General features: G+C 50.5%; 1 protein-coding gene across 7 annotated transcripts in view; it reads right to left on the minus strand.

Annotated features, from left to right (window-relative positions):
* Positions 1–516: 516 nt before the first annotated feature.
* Positions 517–20,201, minus strand: part of SYT17 (synaptotagmin 17) — a 47,042-nt gene continuing 27,357 nt past the window's right edge. For 6 of the 7 annotated variants that reach the window (XM_068699857.1, XM_068699860.1, XM_068699858.1 and 3 more), the window contains one exon: positions 9,469–10,649. In XM_068699857.1, coding sequence (XP_068555958.1) covers positions 10,453–10,649 — 197 coding nt within the window. In that variant the 3' untranslated portion in view covers positions 9,469–10,452. Of the gene's footprint in view, positions 792–1,257; positions 1,391–1,627; positions 1,722–2,129; positions 2,296–9,468; positions 10,650–20,201 lie in introns of those variants that run through there. The other variant, XM_068699864.1, reaches the window with a different exon arrangement.

The following is a 20,201-nucleotide window of genomic DNA, read 5'->3' on the forward strand; positions in this document are numbered from 1 at the left end:
TGGGCTCCCCCACAGCCCCAGTTTCACCAAAACCCCACAAACCCCCACACACATGCAAGAAGCAGGGTGCCAACTCCTACCAAGCAACTAGAACTCAACCCCCACCCCCAGACAAGCCTCCCCCAGAATGATGCCCCTGCTGGGTGAGGGCACCCCGCCGCCCCCAGCTGGCACACATCAGCCCCCTCCCACCCTCCTGCCACCCACCCAGCCCAAATTGGGTGTTGGTGGCCCAATGCTGCCCACCTGCCCTCGGCCCTGGGGAGCTCCAGATGAGGCAAGTGCCAGGCGTGAGGCTTGTCCCAGGGGGGAAAATTGGAGAACCCAGTGCTGCCCCCAGCTCCTGCTTAATACAGAGCCAGAGCTACCTCTGTCACCTACTTCAGCAGGGAGAAAATAATGCCCACGACACAAAGGCATTTTGTGTAACTTAACAGAAGACTGGCACCTTTCCCCCTCCTTTATTTTTTTTTGCTAAGGGTTTGGTGCATTAATAAAATAACAGATTTCCTCCAACATGGTGAAATAGTTTATTTAAAACCCAACCCCAAGCTTAAATCTGGGGCCTCCTTTGCTCTGCAGCACGCCTCCCATCACCGCTTCCCTGCAGGGAGAGCTTCGCAGCTCTTTCCTTTGCATGAGGCCTCCTCCACGCCGTGACATCCCAGCCGGCTCGTCCCCGCTGAGGTGGCACAAAGCCGGGGTGCAGGATCAGTCCAGGGCCAGCGAGGGAATTTTGCAGACGAAGGGGAAGGCTCGGCCACAGGCGTTGTCATTCCAGGAGCGCAGTGCTGCCCCAAAAACAAGGCGTTAGTGAGGAACGAGGTTCAGGGCCTTTAGGGTTTTGGCTTGCAGCATAGGCAAGGCCTTGCTGTGCTTCAGCAAGAGCCCATGGTGTGAGTGAGGGACAGGATGATGGCGAAGGGATGGGTTTTGCAGCAGGCCACGTGTGGGAGGGGGAAATGACAAAATTTGATCTTTGACTAAATTTAGGGATTCCCTAGAGTGATGTTCTCCTGCTCTGGGAGAGGAGATGGGCTGTAAGCAGAGGGAAAGCATATGTGTGTGCGTGTTTATGTGTTTATAAAGAAAACACCCTTTTCTACAAAGAAAAAGGGAAAATAATAATAATAAAGATTTAAAATGCAAATCACCACCCTGCCAGCAGCCTCTCCAGAAAAGCCCGAGCAGCAGCTGGAATTTATTCGCATGCAAGCAGCACTCAGCGCGCCCTTGAGCGCCGCACGCCGTGCTTACCGCTGCTGGCCCGGTACCAGATCTGCACACAGTCCTCCTCCTCCGGGATGGAGTGGATGCCGTCGTCGGGCTGGCTGCCGTCCCAGTAGTTGTAGTCATAGGAGGAGCCATCGGTCCACTCGAAGTTACCCTCCTGCAGGGCATGGGTAGAGGGAGAAATGTGGCCACCGCAGAGCTGCCAACCCCCAGGCACCCATGGCCACGTGCCCAAGCAGAGACAGGTGCGAGACAGCTCAAGGACATGGGGAGAATGAGCCAAGCAGCATGTTGGGATGGTACAGCTGAAAACTTACAGGGAAGTGAAGTTTTACAATAAATTTTACAGGTGATGTCCAGGACCGCTGCAAGAGCAGAGGCAGGGGGAGCTCACCTGCCGCAGGTCGTTGAGCCCTGTCCAGATGTCAGTGGGGATGCCGGGCACACGGCTATTCACCAGGTCGTACACGAAGACATTTTCTTCCCAGCTGGCAAAACAGCACAAAACACAGCAGTCGAGAGGTTATGGCAGGCAAAGGGTCATGGACATGTCCCTCATTTCCACCCCAGGTCTGGACAAACAGGCCCCTGTGTTGTGATTGCTGGTGAGTTGGGGCCGGGTTTTTGCCAAAGGTGTGTAGGGTGAGGGAGAGGGAGCATGTGTAATCGTGTTAGATCTCCACCCCTTTTTCAAGGATAAAAAACTGACTTTGGAGGGAATTGGGGGAATATTACAGCACTATTCCTGCCAGAAAGCAAAAGGCATTTTCTACACTGTCTTTGCATGCCCAAGGCATCGGGCCTGCCCCAGCTGTTGCACAGAGGTTGTGCTGCCTCGGTGGCACCGTGCCTGTGTCCCTGCTTCCCCAGGAGGAGGATGTGCCCGTGGCTCTCACCTGTGAATGGAGGCCAGCTTCGCTGATCTGATGCCAATGGAGAACTCAGCACAGTAGAGGTCGGCTTCAGCCCAGGTTTTGTTGATGGGGAAGTACCGGTAGCAGTGGCCTTCATACTCCGTCCAGAAGAGAGGGCAGGAGTAGGCGTGCACGGGCTCTGGCAGGGCTGGGGCAGAGCAGAGGACATGCAGGATGCAGGTGCTACGGGAGAAGCAGCGCCCAGCCCTGCTCCCCACCAACAAACTAATGCCATATACGTGGAAAAAAAAGCAGGTTTTTCAGAAGCCAGGTGTAAGGTAGCTAAAACCCAAAGAAATTTTGCAACAGCCACGAGTTTCCAAATTTACTGTCTGCCTAGGAAAATCAGGAGGCTTGCGATGCAAGCCTGTTTGATGTGGCTTCAGGCAGGGGGTGCTTTAAATGAAGGCACTTGTGCTACTGCAGATAACAAGATAAGGGCTACTCTTGCCTCCATTAGACAGCACTGGGGCCCGTGCTAGGACAGAGCTGGCGCTGGGGCTGCAGGGTCACATCCACATATTGCCCTCCTGCTCACACCTCCTAGAAGACCAGATCGCATCTTCCCCCCCAACAACCCCCCTCGCAGCCCCCTTGTCCTGGCCTGGCGGCAGCCGTGCATGCAGGCACGCCTTGGATTTCGGACCAAAAATAGCCCCGTGGAGGCCGCAGGGAGTGGTGCCGCTCTATCTGCCTCCCTGGGAGATAAGAGCTGGGGCCCCATAGAGCTACAATGGCTCTTCAGCAGGACAGGGGAGCTCCCCCCGATGAGGCTATTTTGGGGGCACAGGAGGCATTTCTGGAGCCTTTGCATAATACAAACACTGCAGCAGCGTTAACGCGTCCCTCTGCCAGCTTCCTCCGAGCAGAAGGGAGGACACAGAACACGCACCATGCCCCAACAAACACTAACACATGCAGGGTCCCCAAAATCATGTAGTAAATGGGTTTAACCTTTGTAGCTCCTGGTTTTTAAGCCTTGGGGTGTCACCAGTTCCCCCAGAGCCAGCCTCTGCATCTCCACTGGATCCTGCCAGAGCGACTGCGGTGCTGGGAGCAGGAGTTAGGGCACACCGAGTCCTTGCGCGAGGCAGATGCCACTGAGCTACCCAAGCAGGTAACAGACTTAAGCCCAAAGAGGTTAGGGCGCTGCTGAAGGGTCTCTGGTGTTGAAGGGCCTGGGGGGAAATCGCTGTGACTGCGGGTCATGGGTGGGCAGAGTGAATCCCTGCCAACAGCCACATTTGATGTAGCAGCAGTGAAGGCAATGTTGGTAGGGAGAAAAAGGAGAAATGAGATGATTTCAAAGCTGAGTGGAGCTGAACTCTTCTCCAGCAGCTCCAAGTGATAATTTCATGAATCATCAGCTCTTTCATACAGGTTCTCTGAGCCGTTCCCAAACACCCCTCCTGAAGCTGCTTTACAGCACACAGCAGACAAGCCACAAAGGCAAAGGGCATTTCTGTTCCCCTGATGTCCCGAGGCAGCCCCACTTCATCCCCCTGCTGCACTCCCTGCAGGAGCTGTGGCTTTGGGCAGCTCGCAGGGGCTGCACAGCCTCTGAGGAGTATCACCAAGGCACACCTGGTCAGAAGCAAGGGGAGCAGCTTTAGAGGAGCGTGGCAAAGCCAAAGGCAGCTCAGAGGTGGTGCGGGGCTCAGAACCACATCCAGCCAGCCTTTCTCTGGAAAAACCTTAGAACAGCCCTCAGAAGGGCGAATTATTGGTGGTGTGCCAACAGAGCAGGACCAGGAATGCCACGAGCTGATGTGATTTCCTGCAGCATGGCACTGTCCAGGGGCCCCTGTCCCCACCACCAACAGCCTGGGGCAGGGGCCGAGAGACAGATCCAGGGGACGGGGCTGCAGCAGACAGACACCACCAGGAACCGGCTCTTTTATAGAGGTGTAAAAAGCCCCGACGAACTCTTCACCTCCAGCAGCATGGTGGCAAAATTCACGGGGCTGAAGCCAGCGGCTCCCTGCCTTCCCATGGCACTGTGAATCACAGCGGGCCCCCGGCACCCCCCTCCTTGTCCTGAGTAGCCAAAACCTAGTGTGAGATGGAGACAGTCCTCCTTTGTTATTCTGCGCTGCTTCCCATTAGGTAGCATTAATTTGATGAGCTTCAGCGAACCAGAGGTGCCTGAAGGAATTTAAGGTTAAATATACCAAAAAGGAAAAGAAGGGAGGTCAGCATTTAATTAGCATCCTCTCTGTCGGGTCAGGATCAGAGGCTTTGGCACTCTCTTTGGAGGAGAACTTCTGCTTTTACATTTACAGGCAGCAGCAACTGGGGGTGCTGCCCTGATCTGGGAACTGCAGAGGCTATTTTTAGCAGGAAAGCCATAAGAAATTGTATGCATGTGTGTATGAGCATACTCACAGCTCTGTAGGAAAACTTCATAACCTAAGCCAGCAGCTGATAGTGGTATTTGATGTAAAAAGAAATGGGGGAAGCACTGGGGGGATATTCAGACCAGATTCTCACCTTTAAGCGTCCCAGCAAAATATTGCCCTTGGCAGCATCAGCTCCTCTGGGCTGGAGCCGCACCTGCAGCAAAGCCACCACCCGTGGGACCACATCCCTGCCATCCCTTTGTCCCCAAATTTCTGGCAGAAAATGAGGGCACGAATCCTTCCGTCCTTCCTTTGCCTTTTGCAGTGCAGCAGTTTTATGGCCAGGGATGTGTTTAAATGCAGCAGTGGCAAAATGGTTGTCCACACTTGGCTGAAGATAAGATCTGTGTCAGGCAGATAATACTTACCCAGAAAAGCTGGAAAACAGGAATTTGGGGTCAGGAAAAGAGCTCTGTGCTCTCTGAATGTGTTTTGGTGCCAATACAACTGGATTCTTCCTATTTAGTGATTTGCTGAAACCCAGCTCAGAGGCTCCAGGATCCCCCTAACAGGGAAAATCCCATGTCAGAGCTGTATAGAGTCTGACACAGCTCTGGCAGAAAGTTTCACTTCCCCGAATGGCTGCTTTCCAGTGACAAATTACTGAGGGAGAAAACCCCAGGCAGTTCCATCAGCCTTTGTGTCCTGGGATGCTACTGAAGAAGCAAAGCACTGACTGCGCGACTCCCCGACTCAGCAGCGAAGGCGAAGGGCAGGCTTCTCCCTACCAGCTCCACGCCAAGGCTGCGTGCTGCTTCCCCAGCAGCCAGTAGCTTGGAGAGACAAAGGCTGGGGCCAGGACAGGGCTGGTGAGAGATGCCCGTGCAGGGAAGACCCCTGGGGGGATGCAGCTCCATGGAAGCACTTTGGACAGTGGGTAAGGTCAGGTCGGCAGCTGATGGCTTACCAGAAGCTTGTAGGTTCTAGGAGAGACCTCACTGACATGTATGGTCTTAAAACACTCTTCCTGGCACATCTGTAAGCTGATGCTGCCTTCTGACCTCAAAGAGAAAGCTACCCTGTGTTGGAGCTGCTGACTGGTGGTCAGGGGGGAGGCTGAGACTGCAGGGCTGGGACCGGGCAGCCCAGGACCCTCCAGGATGGCTCCAGCTGAAGCATGGCTGGGGATAGGGGTCACTGTGCCACCTGAGGCAGAGCCCACGTCCTCCTTATTGACTAAAACCAAAGAATAAGGGGAGCTTGATGGGCAGGAGCCCATCAAATCTTAGCAGGGGCTAAGACAGTGCTACTGTGTGATACTGAGATGCCTCAGGTCACCAAGGGCTTTAGGAGCACATCCTTAACACTGACACCATGCTCGTTACTGACAAACAGCCCCACCTTCGTGCCATTTGTAACACAGATCTTTCCTTAACAGATAAAAAAGCCTCATGCTCAGTGGCCACATTCAAAACAAGCAGCTCATGGAGGGTTTTTGGTCTCCTTGTGTGTGGGGGACACAGGGAGCTGGAGGGGTGGGCAGCCACTGATGGACACGGAGACCATTTAATGACCCGACGGTACCTTACACACCCTGAAGTGGGTTTTTAAGTGCATGTTACAAATGTCCAAGTAAAACTTTAAACAGCTGTTGAAACATGTTGGGAAAGTGACTCCCCTTCACGCAGAGAGTGTTTTGCTTTTTAAATCCCTGTAACAAAACCAAGCTGTCTCTACAGATTAAAATCTTCTGCCACATCCATTTGGAGATACGAGGCTGCCACAGCCACCCCCCTACAGCCCGCAGTAACAGATAGGAGTTATCTTGCATTTTTCCTCCTTAATTAGTGCTGGTGAAGCTCCCGTTGATTGGCCGGCTGGGAGGAAACCCAGGCTCTATTGCTCCTTTTTCTCACAAACTCTCTGAACGACACTTAAGGGTCCCTTTCTGCTCGCATCAGCTGTTAACGTGATGGGGGGCACCGTGCAATGATCACAGGTTCCTGCTCCCCCCAGCCCCATCAGAAAGTTTGCAGGAAACCAAAGTGACACAGAGCGGCTGCCACCACGCCGTGCTCCAGGCTTACAACCAGCCCAGGAAAAAACGGGGAATGGGGAGGGAATCTCACATCGGTGGCCTTTTTCCAGGGACAGGAGGTGCTCCTCTGGCACCCTGGCACACCAGCTCGCATCACTATGGGCAAAAGCCCAGCTGCCTGAACACAAAGCCAGCAGAGAGAGCCTCAGCGTCCAGGGAGATAGCAGGGCTGCTTGGGGCACCCAAGAGAAGAAGAAAGTTGATTTCGAGGCAAGCCTGAGATTTCTGGAGCGAGACAAACCGGCGAGCCAGCTGCCGCCCCTCTGAGACCCCTAACCCCCCCCCTAAGGGGCCATCACCATCCTGCACGGGTGGTGCGGGATTAAACCCCCTCCGGGCGCTTTGCACTCACCTTGGCTGATCTTGATGTTGGTCTGGGGGAAAGCCCCGGCGGCCAGCAGCGCGGCTGCCAGCAGCGCGCACACGGCGCGGCCCCAGCCCATCACCGCGGCACCGGGCGGCTCCGCGGCGGGACGGGGGCGGCTGCGGGCAGGGGGCGGCTGCGGGCAGGGACCGCCCCGCACCTCCCCGCTGCGGCCCTCCGCCCTCCACGGCCCACAAGCAGGGGGGGAAAGATGCTTTTCGTGGGTCCCCCCCGCCCCAGAAGCGAGGCAGAGATGCTTTTCGTGGGTTTCTCCACCCTAGGAGTGAGGCGGAGAAGCTTTTTGTGGGTTTCTCCCTCCCCCTAGGATCAAGGCGGAGATGGTTTTATGGCTTTTATTTCTCATTTTTTAATCCGTTGCCGCCTCTTTTTGCACCTTCTTTACCTTTTTTTGGTGATGTCACAGGAGCAAGCCTGCTCCGTTCACTCACACGCTGCCCCCACCGTGCTCGTGCAGCCCTGTAACAGACAGCCCGCAGCTACAAACAGCGATGGGACGGAGGCTCTTCCACATCTCCTTTCCATTGTCAGAACCGTATTTGGAAATAAACTTCAGGTTTTGAAAATCTTGTGTAAAGTCCTTCTCTAGTTGCAGCACACACGTGCTATGAAAAGCCATGGTCCTGCTCCACTTCCAATTTCTGCCTTCAGCCAGCACTGAATGAGCTGCTTGGGAACACAGTCAGTGCCATTCACATTTTATTCTCAGCCACAGATCAACATTTTCAAGTTTTTCTGGGACTTGAGGTGAGATGACTCCTGTTTTTACAGGCAGGATTCAAGAAGAAAGAATTTGGGATGCCCCAAAGCTTTCAGTAAAGTATCCAGACTTATTCCAGAGCCAGCAGCTCATGAGATCCTATATTAGATTTTCTTTGCATTAAATAAAACATTTTAAGAGAACTCCTTCCCCCTTTCATTTGTAGTTCCATATACTGATCCAAAACTATACTGCTCAAGGAAAGGTCTATTGATACACCAGGCTACTACAAATGAAGAAGTTCAGACTTAGCATTAGAAGACCATGTGCCTTCTCCTTTCTCAGCTGTGCACAACTCCCAGATAAAGCTGGTATTACAGGCAATTATCAGCAAACTGTAGAACAAAACTCTGGTACATGTTAATTCACTCAAAGTTTCCATCTCCAGCGCTTAAGCAAAGCACTTGGTGGGTCTCCAGTCATCTTCAGTGGATGCACAAAGCTCGTGCTGCTGCCCATAGACCACAGGTGGAAAAATAGCGAGGCCAGTGACTGCTGAAACCACCAGCCCTTGTCTGAGCCTTTGCAGGCTGCAGGAACAGGTCGGCACCCTCCAGTGTGCTTGCCCAGGGCTCCCTCTGCACCGTGATTTAGCAATGAGATGAGCTGGGAGGAAAGCCAGAGAAGAGAAGGATTTGCTATTGCCCTTGCTGTGGGACAGGAGAGGAATTTCACCTGCAGAATTACCTTTAACTCGCAGAGACAGACCAGAACTGAAATCCATCACCTGCGGCAGAGAAGCTCTGCAAGGACACCCACGGGCGGCCCAGTGGCAGCCACTGTCCCTGCAGCTGGGGCTGCCAACACACCAGCTGTGCTGGAGAGCAGCAGGGAGGGATCCAGGCATTGCAGCTGTGCCTCGCAGGTGGGCAGCCGGGGGCTTCCCCAGCTGCAGCATGTGAGTGATGGCACCACAGCGAGGCCACCACGGCCCTTTGCCACCCTGTGCCTGGGGACGCATGGTGCTCTGCCCTGGAGCCGCTGCGAGATGGCTTCTTGAGGCAGGGAGGCAAGGACATTTCTTGGAGGAAACCACAGGCACCCGAATCATCCCTTCCCTGCTCAAACCCATCACGGCTGCTGCTGAAGAGCTTCTGTTCAACAACATTCAAAGACAGTGGGTGCTCAAATACCAGAAAACAGGCACAGGGGCTCACAGCTCCCAAGGGGTATGGCTCCATCCGATGCCACCCTGCACATGTGCCATGAGAAAGATCTCCTTGTGCAGCATCTCTGTGCTCCAGCATGGAGCTGGGTGCCTCTATTCCCCGGCTGCAGAGCACTGATGTTTGCATTGGCTGTCAGACAGCTGATGGGGTTCCTTCTCCAAAATGAAGATCCAGAAAGTCCTGTGTTGAGCCCTGCTGTCTTGCAGGTGACATCCTTCTGTAGTTTGATTTGTGAATGAGCTGTAAGCAAGAAATGGATTTTCATGCAGACCCACCACTGATAAATAAAACAATTTTAAAACTATATAATAACTTGGGGCCCACTCCTGCGGAGTACAAACCCACAGCCCCATGCAGACACGTGTCAGACCCCTGTGCTTCAGGTGTATGTACTCTGGCCAGGAGCCCTGCCCAACAGGAACAAGGCGCTGGGCTGGCCATCAGCTCTGCCCCAGTTTCCCCTAAATAACTCCAGGATCATTTGCAGTGGGAAGGGGTGAACTCCAACCTTCCAGCTTTCCTTGTGCCATGGACGTAACTGAGCTCAATACAACGATGAACTCTGCCAACAAGTACCATCTCAGCATGCATGGCACAATTAAATAGATTTTTATTTTCAATAAATATACAATCTGCATCATACCAGACAATATGCTGTGGGAAAAAAAATGTACAGAAGCAACCAACAGGACAGCCTGACTGCAGCTAAGTTCACGTGGTGACCTCGAAAACTACCTCGGTTAACACACACAACACAGAAAGAGCCACTGCAGTCTGTCAGGGAATTAAAATTGTGCATTTGGGGTGTTCTTAACTGCAAAAGTCCCCACAGCAGGTTTCTTTTGCACAACATAGGGAAGTATTGGAAAGTATAAGTGCTACTGGAGACGTTTACTTCGCTATATCATCACGGTATCTACTTGACACACACAGACTGCTATGGAGAGTGGCAGACCTCACTGCTGACGGTACATCAGACCCACGTGCACGGGGCTGCGTGTGCCTGGCACGTACTAACAGGAGCTTAATTCTGTTGAAACAAGTACAAGGACAAAACTGGAGCCAGAGTCGATTTCACCACAGCTTCTACCATTTAAAAAAACATCCTAGCCTAATTACCACGTTCACCAACGAGAGCACACAGGTACGTATATCTCCGAGAGGACGAGTCATGGATTTGGACCGTAAGGAGAGCAGAGGCAACTCAAAACTCTTCCCCATCTCGGCATGTCCAGCGGCACCTCCGCCTGCAGCCCGCCCTGCTCTGGATGATGCTCTCCATCGCTAAAAAACAGCGGAGCCGGACGCAGGTAGCAACAGGTCCAGCTGGCCAGGCCGCTGGTGGCCCCAGGGGAGCTACTGGCATGGGACCCGGTGGGACATGGTTGGTGCTGCGGAGGTTTGCACAGAGGCCAGTGCAGCCAGGCGGGTACCGGCAGCTGCTTCAGTCCAATGGAGCTGCTGTGGGGTGGGTGTGAGGTTGAGTGTTTTGGTGGTTGGGTTTTTTTTCCCCCACCTCGTCCGCCTGCTCAGTTTGGCTGCCGCTGGTGCCACAGCTCATGTCACCTCCAGGGATGCTGGGGAGACGCGGTCGCACTCCTCCCGGGAGCGCAGGCTGTGCCACTGCTCCACGGCCGTCCGGTGCGCGTTGAGCATCCGGCGCCAGTGGTTGGACTCGGGGGCACCCGTGGAGTATTGGCCAATGACGATCCTCCCGATGAAGTCATTGCTGCTCTTCACATTGTGCCCGTACACTGCGGGAAGCAGAAATGGGGACAGGTCAAGGTCAGTGCATCACACATCCACCCTGAGCCCTGCCTGCTCAAGGATGGCCATCTCCTGCAGCCGTGCCACCCCAGCAGTGCACGGCTCCTGTGGCCCCTCCAAGACCAAATCCACCCTTAACAGTGAGCATCTCGCTTGCCACACACGGATGGCGGGACACCATAATTTTCAGCACGTAGCTCAGCACCTCAAAATCATCCAAAAGACCCACTGAGCAGTTTGGAAGCAATAAGAGAAGCTGTACTACAGGTTAAAATACAGTTCAAATAAATAGGGCCCACAAATCCAGGGTGATATTTAGCAAGAACATGGCGACCAATTACACCTTCTGAAGAACAGCCGGAATCTTTGTCCAGGCACACTGGGACGCTGAAACACGCGGAACAGCCTAGACCTGGGTGAATGAACAAGAATCACCCTCTGGAGCGTGACATCCTTGTCATCCTTCAAACACAAACGTTAATGACTCCTTCTAACGATAATCGTATCATTCCCAAATTAAAGACACGAATCACACACACACAGGCTGTCAGCAGGATGTTTATACAGAACCAATTTTCCATAATTATCACTTGTTAAAAGTCCAGGGAAGTAACCAAGGGAGAGATGCAAGCCTAACGCCCCGTCCTTTGTATTAGCCCAGCCTCGCGGAACAAAAGCTTGCAGACAGCCGCAAACTATAATTACGGGCCTGATCCTGGCAAATGCTGCGCACTCCTGTTGGACAGGCATAAAAGCACTTTGTGTTTTGAAAAATAAAGCTTCACATCATTAGAAAGTTGAACCAAAAGTCTGCAAAAGCTGAAGCCAGGATATCCACAGGCACTGGCTAGAATATTAAAGATTAAAAACCTTTCCCATGAAAGAGGGGGAGTTTTAAGAACAAATGTCTGCAGGGGCTCCAAAATCCATGCAGGTTTGTGCAGCCAGAGGAGGTTCAAAGGTGGGCACTGGTACAGGGCCCCTCCAGCACTGCCAGCAGAGCCAAATCCAGGATCCCTCATGGCAGTACCAAATGCGCCCTTCTAGGCAGGCAGGTCATTGAGCAGCAAGCACCTGACCCCTATTTAGGGGTGCATTTGCTATCATAATATATCCTGTGATTAATTAATATTGCTTTAATATGCTACCTAGTATATCTGCCATCTCCATCCTTATGCAAGGGCTGACTGCAAGCTGCTGTACCTGGATGGGACCTTGCTCTGGGTGACTCAGGTGCTGCCTGCTAGTGCAGTCCTGAAATAAAACTGTGCAAGCTTGCATCTCACTTCATGCCTTCTGACAGCTTTGACACATGCAGTTTAAGGGCTGAGATGCTCTGCTCATCAAATAACCTGGGGATATTTTTGGCAACATCAAAGATGGTGCTTTCATGGACACAGGAGCCACGCAGGCTGCTCTGTGCTGCCATGGCATGTCCAGCATCACGACCAGTCCACTTACCACTAGCTCAGCTGTCTCTACACCACAATCCTCTTGCCATGCAAGCAAAACCTTCACACATCCCCAGCAATTCTCCAAGTTAATGCAATAAAAACATTGCATTAAAACTCAGACCATTTTCAGGAGGTACCTCCCCACATCAGGAAGTCCATGTCTTCCCAGATTGCCACCATCAGTTTTCTCGAGACGATGCCACAACTCTCTGAGCGCACCTCCAAGTGCCAGTGTCCAGGGGACAGCTCTGTGCTCTTTGGAAAGGCCACCTTCTAAGAATGTGGTGAGGAACCTTAAGCCATTCATTCCCAACCAGCATGCAGCCTGCCACAGTTATTAATGAGCTCTACTACAAGGCAATGGATCACAAATGTAGCTAGCATGACTATGCTAAATGACCTGCTATGATTTATTATCCTAGTGAAAACAAATATTATGATAAAATCACATAGAAGTACCCCATATCTTCCTTATTTTTTTCCTTGTGTGTGTTTTTTTGTTTGTTTGTTTTTTTCTTCTCCTCTTCTTTATTCCAAGCATGAAAGAAGATGAAGCTTAGTCCTAGGAGATGATAACAAATCAAACCATGAAGTCTTAAAGCCACCAATTACAGTTTAAATTAGCAGTGGCAAAGTATCCCAGGCATACTGATTCTTCACAAATAATCCATGTCAGTACTGTAAAATGAGGTGTGTTACAGCTCCTCATTTTGGGACAGTTTATTTTACCATTGACCCAAGTATTTTGAATTCTTATAATGTAAAGCACCTCGCTAGAAGTGTTACCTGTTAAACAGAAAAGGCTTTTTACATTTCAAATGGAGCTGTTTGAATCCATAGGACTCATCCCCTCATCTCTACTGGAGAATGTGACCTCTAATCTCATCCTGTTGGGTAATTAGCATGCTGATTCCTTCAGGGTATTAATGTGCTAATTATACAAGAGTCGTTGCTTCTATCATTAACTAATTTAGATACCACAGAGGTAGACCTATTGCTGAAGAACAGAGGAGATGTTTTTCAAGGCCAAATGCTTATTCACAACACATCTGCGGACCGTAAGCAGCAGCACTATATCCCACACAGGTTTACAGACTTGCAGTTTCCCATGGCAGCTTTCCCAAAAGATGACCTACCATTTGTGTGCCCACAGTCCAAATCCATAAACCTTTAAAGTTCTAGGACATGCCTTTCTTGGAGGTTAATTGCTTTATTCCGCTCTCAAAAACGCCACTGTTTGCTGAGCAAGTTTGCTTACAGTTCAGATACACAGAGCTCCTGCACGGACCTTACCCAGGAGCAGGTGCTGACAGTACCATCGCAAAAATAAGCCCTTTGTCCATACTCAAGAGCACCATTTCCCCTGTTGCTGTCAGTGGTTCTTCCAAGAACAGCTCAGAAAGCAGAACTGCAAAGCCCACAAAGCCAGGTGAGGAAAGCTGAAAGCAGAGCCCGGCTCCGTCAGTCACACTCGATGCACAGTGGGCTGGAGCAACCCACTCCTGTTCTTTGCTCCTCTTGCAGCCAATACTTTTCTCAGTCAAACAAACAAGGAATTGTTTCCCCAAGCACCAACCGGCATGTGCCGGCCACCGCCTCAGGAGGGGGAAAGCCCTGGCTCTTCCTCTTCACCTCCTGCACCAGGCAGAGGAGCCCCTGCAGCTCCGGTCCCACAGGCCAGCAGCTGGGCGCTGCTCCAGGCCGTGGGTAGGCCATGAGCGGGCTGAGCCGCACTGCCTGAGGTCTGAGCACTGCCTTCCAGTGGCCAAAGGGAGTTCAGAGGAGATTTCAGACTAAATGTGCTCCCGGTAACTCCGCAGGGCTGCTCGGAAGCAGACGATGTGGTAATTACCATGTGGGTCTTTCAGAGTGACCCAGCCTCTGGTCGTGGACAGGTAGGCACTGCTTTCCAGTTAAGAAGCCTATTTCACTGACAGGAGCCACACACCTGATCTCATCAGCTCTCTTTCCACCATTGCAGTAATTTACACAATAGCAACATCCATTTCCAGGCCAACACAGAGCAAAAAGCAATTAAGGAAGCAGAGGTCAAACCAATTCCTTCTGCAGCTGCTCTTTACTGAGGGATGCATTTGGAATCAGAAATGCTTATTTAAAAAAAAATATCTCTTTCTAGTAGAAATGCTGAAATATAAAAGAAAATTGGATTCACTCATGTCCATTAAAATGGTTGAATTCTTGAGGACAGGCAATGTGATGTAAATCAAACATTTCTATGCTTCCTGCTTATCGATGCATTGATCCCAAGTGATCCATATCAAACTGGAGGCAGCCTGTGTGCTCAGGGAAGCTTTGCCCTGGGGCAGGGACCAGTACAGCTGCCATTCCCCATTCCCCATGGGGCTCCTGCACAGGATGGGCTGGATCATACCCCAGGGCCAGCCTGGGCACAACCACACAACCACGACTGCCATCAGCCTGATGCCATCACTCCAGAAATTGGCTCTGGCTTGAGCTTTCCCTCCTCTCCTCCCAGCTTTCGTCACATCAAATTGCTTTTATCCGTTTGACAGCTTTGCCTGTTGCTACGCCACCAGGCACTTGCCTCTGACCCCTGAGTTTGCCTGGACGGCGTCAGCCCAGGCACTGGATCCAGCCAAAACGCCCTTTGCCTTCCTCTGCCTCTGTGCTGACACTTCCACACAAGTTCTTGTGAAGAGCATGACAGCAAGATATTCGTGATTTATGACCGATGCGCACAGTAAAGTTTAAGCTGGCATTTCAAATATAAATTCCTCCTTTAACTGAGCATATTAGCAGCCCTGAAATAGCCAGGAAGACGTAACTCACAACTTTTTCTTAAGCTATCTGCAGAAGCATCTTGCTTAGCTGGGACCATGCAGCATCTGCATCCCCTGAAAGCCCCAGGCCAGATGTGGCTGAGCAGTTCCCAGCATTGTGGTGCTGAGTGCCTCTTCCACCGCCTGCAGGCATGCTGGGCGCAGGGCCCCAGCCCCAGAGCCTCCCCCCAGGCACTGGCCCCAGCCCCATCCGCAGAGCTGGCAGACAAATCCCAGCACACAGCAGCGGGTGGGCACAAAGAATATAACTTCTCCAGCCTCCTCCATCAGCTACCTGCAAGGCAAGTGGAAACTCACAGCTCCACGAGAGTGGACAAATGGCAAGCAGGAATTGGGCTCTGGTTTTTCATCTGTGTTCTCCTTCAGGTTAGACATCAAGCAGAACACCTTGAGCCAATTTATACATCTGCCATCAGCTTACTTACAGAATATTCTCTAACAAATAACCCCCAAAGCGTGGTGGTTTCGCATTTATCAATTTAATCTCCACCAGGCTCCAACTTGCATGGGAAATTCATTTCCCAGCATCTCCTTCATCCTCTGTGGACGCCCAGCTGCATCAGCAATCTGAACCAACTGAGCGTGTGGCCAAATCCTAGCCATGCACGTATCCACCTGCTGCTTCACAGGGGAAACCACCACCAATTCACGGGAACATTCTTTGGAAAACCATCTCCCCTCCTCATCCTGCTGCAAGGGCAGCCCCAGTGCTCCAGCTGGAGCATATGCAGACAACTGAGAAGAGGCAAAAACAATTTACAAACTCCTGTGTGGCTTTCTCCTGGTAAGCAGCACTTTGTGGCATTCACAACAGCAAATCAATTATACAAAGGACTTTTTTTTTTTCTGCATGTCCAATCATTTGTTTTCTAATTAAACAGATCTAATCAAAGCAGAGCTCCAAGTAGCCAAACTACATGCAGAAATTAAAGCAGTGACCAGATAAGTGTGTGCTGTCCCAAAGGGCGCTGCGGGGCTCAGCCCCCTGGCAGCTCAGATCCCTTCCAGGTCGGGGACATTTAACCAGCACAGTATTTCATACCCAGCCGTTAGAAAGCAAATTCTTAACCTGTGCCAGCAAGGCAACCACGTTACCAGTCTCCACACCTGTCATAGATGGACCACTGGAAACAAACGAGGGGAAAAACAACAACAGCAACAAAATAAACCACTAAGACATGGAAATTGAGAGGTTAGATGTATGCACGGAGCATTATGCTTCGATGCAATCAAGTTTTCATAGCTTTGGAGGCAAAGCAGACAAGGCAGCAAGCCCCAGCGCAGAAGTATCCCAGGTGGGAGGGGGGCAGCGCGCTCCCACACCTCCAGCAGCTGCGGGCATCTCATCTCCAGGCTGCCCCGCCGCCTCAGCAGCTAGCCCCAAGCAGATTTCTCCTCATTTGATACACAGGAAGATTACACCCAGTGAGACGCTTCAGCAATTTCTTTCACAGTGGCATGAGCAAAACAAGATAAAGGAGAAAGGTTGAGAGAGGCGTGACACTGTTTAAATTAATGGGCTTGGGAAAATCAGTGAGTGCTGGAGGTTGGCCTGGAGAGAAGCTTTGGTTCTTTCTTTAGGAGAAAAAAGATTCCTAAAAAATTCGAGAGACCTCCAGAAGAATACTGTTCTGCCATGCCTGCAGTGATGCACAGACTGAAGGCACAGACTTCTTATTAACAAGGTCGGTCAGATTGAAGAGTCTTCATTCTGCCTTGCTTGCAAGCAACAGATTGGCTCGGGAAGCACAAACATCTTGGTGCTCTCACCACTATTAATCCTGTCTCACTCATGAAAGCGGACAGTCTGTGCAAAAAACTAAATCCAGCCCCAAGCATCTTCCCTGAGCAGCCCAAAATATGCGGTACAGGCAGGGGCTGCCGGACCCCTGGCATCACAGGGAGACCAGCATCTTCTCACCACAGCAGCTTGCCCACAGCCTCAAGGTCATATCTGATTATTTTTATAATAATCCTGGGTGTGGTTGCTTGGTCCAATCACCACAAGAGCGGAGATGCCCTCACAGGACCTGCTGGGTCACGTGCGGAGCAAAGCAGCAGCTCTGCTGTTCTCGCTAGAGCTGGGCACAGACCATATGGTGCCCAGTGCATAAATGCATTAAGTATTTTATAATGCCAGACACAAAGGCCAATTTCTGATCTAAATTAAACAGGTATAAATCCTGAGAAAATCCTCTGCTGACATCAATGTTTTTCTTTTTTTCCCCCCTTTGACTAAGAATAGGATTACACAGATTTAAACACAGATTAGATTCCACTTCTGACCTGCAATATTTATATATTCCTGATATATGGAATATATAGATACTACAATGCTTCAGAAGCACTGGTCTAATAGAAAAAAAATCTAGCAGCAAATTGCCTAACTATCTATTCATCTAAGAGAGATCATGGTACCCAAAATGATAGCATTAAAAATTAGAAGCCACCTCTTATTCCTGTGTGCCAGCACAGAGAAAAAAATCATTTGATTCTTATTAAAGGAGACAATTTTTCCCCCATACATGTGTGCAAAAGACAGTGCCTGAATATATATATATATTTTTTTTTTCATAAAAAGCAATAGGAGAAACAAGAGTTCATCATCTGAAGCAGCAAGTCAGAAATTAGATATGTAATGACCCCAAACAGATTGGGTTTTCCTCCCTGCAAATGGGCACCTGAAGATGATGAAAGCATGACCTTCAGATGCCAACGTACAGCCAGGCAAATCAAAATTCACATGTATTTCCAGAGAAGCCTGAGGCCATATCCATTATCTGCCTTCAACATGGTCAGCTAACATGGACATTTGGAAACCAAACTGATAATTAAAAAAATACCATTAAAATGACTTGATATGTCCCCGTCCCATTCTCAGGGCTCTTAATAATCTCATGCAGTCCTAGCAAAAACCAAAAACATCACCCTGACTCCAAAGCTTACACTGTGAATCTGACCACTCATCCAGAATGAATCCTGGTTAGTTTTATTTCAAGCTACTTTGGGTAAACATGGCTTTGGGATCTGTAAGCCTTCGGTACAACGGTTTGCCTGTCTGCCTAGCTTTGGCTCGCCTGGAAGGTGTGCTGCTGATGAAGACCTTCAGCTTTGGCCCATCTCTCCAGGGTTTTCTGCCCAGTTAAACTTGCTCTCCCCTTCATCTTCACCAACAACTGTCCCAGAAATGCTGTTGTGTAGATCAAGAGCACCCCAAACCATTTTCTACCATGCAAAACATACTCAGTAGGCAGTGTACAAAATCAAACAGGTTTGTACTAGATCATCTTCACCAGCCACAAGAGCGAAGGGCTACAGTTGTGAGCCTGTGCTCCCAAGAGTCTCTTTGTGCCTTTAGTGACTGCTTATTCCAGATCTTGATCGACCTGAAATATCCACCTCCAGCAAGAAGTCAGGATTTCAAGGAAGATCCCATTCTTCTTTTCTAATGCTGTAACGGCACAAAAGGAATGAATATGCTCCAACAGGCAGTATTTCCTCAAAAAGAAATCACGTTAGCCGAAGCAAACTGAACTACCCCAAACTAAACCATTATCAACATATCCTGACATGGATTTTTCTTCCTCTAAAAACTCGAACTTCATTAAATGGTCCTTAAATTTTCCAAAGGCCGAGAGAAAGGGAAAATGAGGCAGTAGAGGAACAAGGTATATTACTATTGAACAGCAATCTGTTATTTTAATTAAGCACTCTCTATTAACTGGAAGTTAATTAGAGCCGCGGGATAAAGCATCAGCGTGATCTTGTGGGCTGAAGACATGAATTGTAGCAGCACTTAGTGGTGTTGTCAGAGCCCCTGTGGTGCGTGGAAGCCCTTGAAACCATGGGTGTAGGTGTTCAATATCCCTCTGTTCAACAACAATTCCTTGGGAACTCAAAAAACAAACAAACAAAGCAAAAAAAGAAAAAGAAAACCAATTTGGTCCTAAATCATCATTAAAGCATACTGAACAGTGAAGAGACTCATAAAATCCTACAAATGGTTCAGAAGAGAAAGTGCCTGCAAGCTGTAAGTGATCTGAAGATGTTAACAAGTCACCAAGATGCGGTTTGCCCCGGAGCTCTGGTGGTTTTTATTGGGCCATCTGGGCTTTGCTGCAACGCAAACAGCATTACCGCCGATTGTTATTAACAACGTTATAATCATTAACAAAATACCACAGTGCTCAGATTTCAGGTGTCATCTTACCTCCTGCCGTGCAGCCGGGGCTTTCGGAAGGTTAGGCTGGGATTTAGAGGACAGCCTGCCCAAGACCCATCAACAGGGAGAGCACACCTCTACACGCCAGCATCCAGCCCTGTGGAGCCCAGGGCTCAAGGCACAGCCCCTCAAACATCCTTTTCTGTGCTCTCGGAAATGCCCTTGGAGCATCACTGGAAGGCAGCAGCCAACAGCACTGGTGCTGGGCCCAAATTCCACACTCCCGTCACTAAGGGACAAGGAATAATTAATGCCTTTGTTCACAGGTGTATGTGGCTAGGAGAACACGTTGTCCTTTAAAGCCCTGTCTGTCTGCGAGAGACAAATTCTGCCTGCACCCAAGCAGAAGATGGCCCATGGCAGGTGGTGACCACGCTGCCAAAAGCAGCACGTGGAACAAAGCACCACACTGAAACGTGCCTGCCTGTCACTGCCTGTAAACAGATGCTCATCACCCAGGCAAGGTGTTTGATGGAGTAAATTAAAAATCAAACATCCTCCCCTTGAAGTGTTGCCTCACTAATTGTCTTTTTTCTGTTGGGACATTAGACTTTGTTTGAATACCAATCATTTTCCTGGTTTTAGCCTCTTTTGGTGAGAAGCCGTGTACAGCTGACGTTCTGGTGGAGACAGCCTCCCCCTGAGCTCATCCTACCTCATTTTAGGCACCAGGGAGGGATACCAAGGCAGTGACACCTCCAGCAAGCATCTGAGGTAGGCACAGAGGGGAAGGCAGACAGAAAACTTGAACAGGGGACCCTGCCCCAATGGAGAAGGAAGGAGAAGCACTTTGGTCTGTAAAGGCCAACAACCTCCAGTGTACAATGCCAATATGCCCAAGGAAGATGAGAGATCTAAGAACTGGTCCAGAATGCCCCAAACCTCACTAAAGCAGTTTGTGTGCCCCGACCTGGAGGCACGTACTGCCCATCTCCCACAGAGGCTGTACCTCAACCCCACAGTCAGTCCAAAGGACAGGACACCACAAGGAAAAGAGCAGAGAAGTGGCTTTTAGAGAGCTGCCCATTTTCAGGGTTGGCA

The sequence above is a fragment of the Anas acuta genome, chromosome 15 (assembly GCF_963932015.1).
Source record: "Anas acuta chromosome 15, bAnaAcu1.1, whole genome shotgun sequence".
In the NCBI taxonomy this organism is placed as follows: domain Eukaryota; kingdom Metazoa; phylum Chordata; class Aves; order Anseriformes; family Anatidae; genus Anas; species Anas acuta.